Source organism: Musa acuminata, chromosome BXJ1-11 (assembly GCF_036884655.1).
Source record: "Musa acuminata AAA Group cultivar baxijiao chromosome BXJ1-11, Cavendish_Baxijiao_AAA, whole genome shotgun sequence".
In the NCBI taxonomy this organism is placed as follows: domain Eukaryota; kingdom Viridiplantae; phylum Streptophyta; class Magnoliopsida; order Zingiberales; family Musaceae; genus Musa; species Musa acuminata.
In genome coordinates, this window is record NC_088337.1 from 33,017,052 (window position 1) to 33,022,814 (window position 5,763).

The following is a 5,763-nucleotide window of genomic DNA, read 5'->3' on the forward strand; positions in this document are numbered from 1 at the left end:
TCGAACCCGACCTGACTCGACGCTCACTCTCACCACCCGAGTATCAACATGGACGACCTTACGCATTCGGGATCGGACCGAATCGTGCTGGCATCTCGGCCACGACACAAGGGTTCACCAACACCACTCAAAATTGATTGAGGGGGAGTTCATATCACATAAGAAGTTGACATTTCTAGCTATTTTGAGTTTTCGATCTGTACAAATAATGTCGAGTTGCTCCAAAACCGAAGATGGAGATCGGAACAAGGAAAACAGTTACCTGTGAATCCTACAGTTGCGCCAACAAGATAATATTTTTCGGAAAACGAAAGAAGAGATGGAAGTTGTAATCCATGCGGGCAGACAACCAAATCCAACACACATATAACACAATCCGCAGTAATCGAACTTGACGTGATCCGTTGAAGAATAACAGCCTCGAGCACCTTTATAAGTACGTCCACCTCGTTCAACTCTGAGCATCGAGAAGCCTCCTCCCCTCTTCACCTTCGTTCCGTCTCTTTCTTAAGCCGAAGAGAGAAGCTGGATGTTGGATAACGTGGCGGTCGGAGAGATCGTGATCACGAGCGGTGGCAAGGAGCACCAGGGGAAGATGACGCTTTTCGTCTTCCTGACTTGCATCGTCGCCTCCTCCGGCGGCCTTATTTTTGGCTATGACATTGGAATTTCTGGTACATTTATCCTTATCATAGTCCTCCTGTATTCGATTCTAACGGAGCATGCTTACTCTGCTAAAAACATGGAGCTTCATCTAACGCAATACCTACTGTGTGGTTGAAGGTGGAGTGACGTCGATGGATTCCTTCCTCTCGCGTTTCTTTCCGTCGGTTTACAAGAAGCAGATGGCAGACTCGAGCACCAACCAATACTGCAAGTTCGACAGCCAGTTGCTGACTCTCTTCACGTCCTCTCTGTATGTGGCCGCCCTCCTTTCATCCTTCCTTGCGTCGACGGTGACGAGGATGTTCGGGAGGAAGTGGTCCATGTTCGCCGGAGGGATAACCTTTCTGCTGGGCTCCGCCATCAACTGCGCCGCCATGAACGTCCTGATGCTCATCCTCGGCCGTGTCCTCCTCGGCATCGGCATTGGCTTCGCGAATCAGGCAAAACGATCGATTTATTTGCCCCAAGAGAATCATCCCTGTACGAGTCGGGACGCAACCCGGTATTCTTGACTGTGCTCTGCTCTGTTGTGTGCTTGCGTGCAGGCTGTGCCGCTCTACCTCTCCGAGATGGCACCTGCTGATCTCCGGGGCACTCTTAACATCGGCTTCCAGTTCATGATCACCATCGGAATCTTCGCCGCCAACCTCATCAACTACGGGACAGCCTCGATCAAAGGCGGCTGGGGATGGCGCGTCAGCCTCGGGCTCGCCGCGGTTCCGGCCCTCTTCATCACCATCGGCTCGCTGGTGCTGCCCGACTCTCCCAACTCGCTCATCGAGCGCGGCCACGACGAAGAGGCCAAGGCCATGCTCCGCAAAATCCGTGGCACCGAAGACGTCCGAGACGAGTACGACGACCTCGTGGCGGCCAGCGATGAGGCCAAGAGCGTCGACCACCCTTGGTCCAACATATTGCAGAGGAAGTACAGGCCGCAGCTCACCATAGCCATTCTGATCCCCTTCTTCCAGCAGCTCACCGGCATTAATGTCATCATGTTCTATGCTCCCGTGCTCTTCAAAACCATCGGCTTCGGCAGCGAGGCCTCCCTCGCGTCGGCAGTGATCAGCGGCATCGTGAACGTCTTCGCCACCTTCGTCTCGATCGCCACCGTGGACAAGCTTGGACGCAGAGCGCTCTTCTTGCAAGGAGGCACACAAATGCTCTTATCTCAGGTAGGGATCATTTCTGGATCGATCACTTCACAAATTCGTCGATTGTGCATATGATTAATGTCGGAATGATTTGTGGCGCAGTTGGTGGTGGGAACTCTAATTGCGTTCAAGTTTGGGATCAGCGGTGTGGCCACCGATGTAACAAAGAACTACGCCAGCATCATAGTGCTCTTCATCTGCTTCTACGTTGCAGCCTTTGCATGGTCATGGGGGCCTCTGGGGTGGTTGGTACCAAGTGAGATCTTCCCCCTCGAGATCCACTCGGCTGGGCAAAGCATCACCGTCTCCGTCAACATGTTCTTCACGTTCTTGATCGCCCAGGTGTTTCTGACCGCTCTGTGTCACCTCAAGTTTGGCCTCTTCTACTTCTTCGCCGGGTGGGTGGCGATCATGACTGCCTTCATCGCCTTCTTTTTGCCCGAGACCAAGAGCGTACCCATCGAAGAGATAACTCTGGTCTGGAAGAAGCATTGGTTCTGGAGCAAGTTCATCTCCGACGAGGACGTTCATGTCGGGAACTCCGAATCGGTCGACGACAGAATTGAAGATGCGTGAACGAACGAAATAGAACACGACGGAAAGCTACATAAAATCAGATGCTATCGAACGGTTGCAACTTGATCGAGCATGCAATGCACCACTTGATACTTCGTTGATTTATGCATTCCACTATATCTTTGATCCGTCGACACTGTATTAAAACATGTAAATATTTTAAATCAGTGCTTTCACATCGACCTTTTCTACACACATTCATTCTCCAACACCAAATCTGAAAAGTCCAAACTGTCGTTGGTTGATTTCCCTCCATTTATACATCCGCTAACTCACCATATTAAATCACACAGATCGATATATTGCTTTACCAATCATGTCAGGCAGGAGGAGACGAGCTCATACATCGAGCTCAAGCGCATCGAGAGCAAGGGCGCCGAGCCGGCCTCTCCAAGAAGGTCAAGGAGCTTTCCCTCCTGTGTGGCGCCGAGCTCGCGCTCATCGTCTTCTCGCCTGCCTGCAACCCCTTCTCCTTCGACCACCCCTCGGTCCACTCCGTCATCGGATGCTTCCTCTCCAGCCGCGCCGTATCTCCTCCTTCGATCCATTGCCGCCATCTGCTGTTGCAGACCGTCCGATGATCTCTGCACACGCTTCAGTGTCTGAATAAACGAGCTTGACAAAAGACGAGGAAGAAGGCAGTGGTTCTCCATGGCCGACCTCTTCAATGCAAAATTAGAGGAGCTTCAGTCGAATGCAGATGTCGAAGCCATTCTCCAAGCTTTGGGGGTTTCTTCGGGCGTCGACGAGGTCGACGGAATCAGTAATCCCAAATCAATCTCTCTCTCTCTCTCTCTCTCTATATATATATATATATATATATATATATATATATATACACACTTTGACACGCTTCAAAGGTAGGGAGATGCGGTCATGCAGAACAAAGTCGCCTGTGAGACCTTCCACGAAAATGGAGAACAAAGTAGAGACGCTTAGATCTCACGTGTCGATCGTAAGACACGTGCTCCCGACCTCGGTGGAAGGCTCGTCAAGTTACGCTGTGCAGGTCAATAAATACTGCCCTCCGAGACTTCAACCCCTCCTCTCTCTTTCTCTCTCTCTCTCTCTCTCTCTCTCTCTCTCTCTCTCGCATTGTCACGGATGGTGCATGCCCAGTCCATATCCGACAGCGGACCAGACTAATCCCTAACACAGATGAAAAGATTGCTGACTGATTCCAGCACAGTAGAGAATACTTAGTAAGAGAAGCTTAATGGCACGTGTGCATGAATGTCATCGATCAGCTCTTCCCCAACCTCGACTCTTATCCTAAAACTCCTCCTCTTCCTGCATTGATATATATAGACCTAACATGCAACCCCTTCTTACAACTACTCGTTACGGTCTCTCTTGGGTTCCAACAAACAAACTCATAGAGGAAGAATGGGGAATTGCAGCAGCTACCGGGTCGTGACCTCGGCAGTGGACGATGAGGATCGGGGATTGGTGGAGCCAGAGAGTGTCCAGCGGTGCACCCAAGGAAAGGCGAGGAGGGCCTTGGAGAATCTCAAGGAGAAGGCTAATTGCAGAAAAGAGGATGGAGAGCTCTCTTCTAGAGTGGTCAAGATCAAGATCACCAGGAAGCAACTGCAGGAATTGCTGAGGCGCGCTGACACACAAGGCTTGTTAGCCCCCCGCCACGCCCTCCTCGCCGATGTCGTCAGCAGAGGAGTCGTCGGCCATGCGCGTCGAAGCCGGAAGTGGAGGCCGAGACTGCAGCGTATACCGGAAGTAGCCGAGCATGATGAGATCGATACATAGTTTCACCGTGAATATATATATAAATCAATGCAGATAAGAAGTCCCATCAGGTTATACAAATGGTGTATATGAAGAACATATCGTGAGAAAGGAGGGTTGGTTTTGCCATTACATCTATTTTTATGCATGTTGGTATCGAGAATCCGTCCATCAATTCGATGTGTTAGAATTGAATCTTATCACACGTGAGAAAATGGATTGTAGCACAAATCTTGAAGTAAAGATCCAATGTGAGTGATCCTGGTGGATTAATTGATCTTTTACCTTTATTGAATCCAAATCACTGATTAAAATATTTAACTTGAAACTAACAATAACACACCTATCATATCCTTATAAATTAATTTTATAAATAATAAAATAAATATCCAATGTCATGATCTGAACATTAATTGATTTGTCAATTTCATTGAACCCAAATCACTCGTCAAATATTTAAATTAAAATTGAGAATAATATATCTATCGAATATTTATAAGTCAATTATAGTCTTATCCACTTTCAATATGAAATTAATCAAATTACATCCAAACTTTAACTTCGAGAAATTTAGATTTTAATATCCACTTTATAATTCAACCTTTTCTTTTAGGTGTACTCATAAGTCATATTGTACCATTATTTTTTTTAATAGATTAGACTTCCTATATCCAATTCCAATTGAAGATAGACTAGACTTCATGTTATATAATATATATTATTATTATTTTTTTAATTTGCAAAGGGTAAATGGTGAAGGCGGCTCCGTTGCTTTGCATCTACTTATACTTTTGCAAAGGAAATTTTATTCCATGGTCAATATCGCTGCTCATAGTTTTAGGTCAAAGGATAGGTCACAAGTCAAATCGCTGAACCAATCGGTCAAACCACATGTTATATATTAAAAATAAATAAATTTAGTGTTATATTTAACAAAAATTCTAAGAATAAAAATATAAACATTATGGGACTTTTTTTTTTCCAACGATCCTGATAGAACGAAGGGAGTTTAATAACAGTCATTTTGGTATTTTGAGAACAATTAAATTGACTTTTTTGACATTTTGGATCCAATTATTGAATTGAGTTTCCATAAAGGTCTTCTGATTCCTAACCTAATAATTCAAGTTCCCAAAAAATGCACGTATCCCAATTGCTTACTTCCTTTCTGATTAGTTTCTACGTGACGATCGACAGCGTTATATTTCCGCCACCTTTGTCGTGGAGGTTTAAGAAGGCATTGCTCGTTTGGCTTTCTCTAATGGTCAACTCATGATGAAGTCAAACATAAAAATATCATTGACCATGAAGCATGGCGATTAACGCAAGCGAACTAATAAGCTGTGTTGGTGAACTGATGCATCGTGGCTAATGAGTCAGCACGACCTGGTCTACGGGTTGATATCGGACGTCTTCGGTCGTTTGAGCTGGTTGCCGAAGTCGGTCACGCCTTCAGGTCGTTTGAGATGTTGACGTTGGAATATTTCGATGGCGCCTCCCGGTTGGGAAGTTAGTTGGTAGCTCTCGTTCAAGATGCTGGTTGACGGCCCTCCGCCGGGATGTTGGTCGGCACGTCGAGAGGAGAAACGTCTCTCTCGATCGGGATGATCTTACTTCGGGGATG

The 5,763-nt window shown here is 46.7% G+C and overlaps 2 protein-coding genes across 2 annotated transcripts; both read left to right on the forward strand.

Annotated features, from left to right (window-relative positions):
* Positions 1-481: 481 nt before the first annotated feature.
* Positions 482-2,497, forward strand: LOC135596683 (sugar transport protein MST3-like). Its single transcript, XM_065088741.1, has 4 exons — positions 482-674; positions 784-1,106; positions 1,212-1,841; positions 1,923-2,497. Exons 1-4 carry the CDS (start codon positions 530-532, stop codon positions 2,394-2,396), a joined length of 1,572 nt encoding a protein of 523 aa, XP_064944813.1. The 5' UTR covers positions 482-529; the 3' UTR covers positions 2,397-2,497.
* Positions 2,498-3,782: 1,285 nt separating this feature from the next.
* LOC103972673 (uncharacterized) lies at positions 3,783-4,160 on the forward strand. The gene has a single exon (XM_009387016.3). It carries the CDS (start codon positions 3,783-3,785, stop codon positions 4,158-4,160), a length of 378 nt encoding a protein of 125 aa, XP_009385291.1.
* The last annotated feature ends 1,603 nt before the right edge of the window (positions 4,161-5,763 follow it).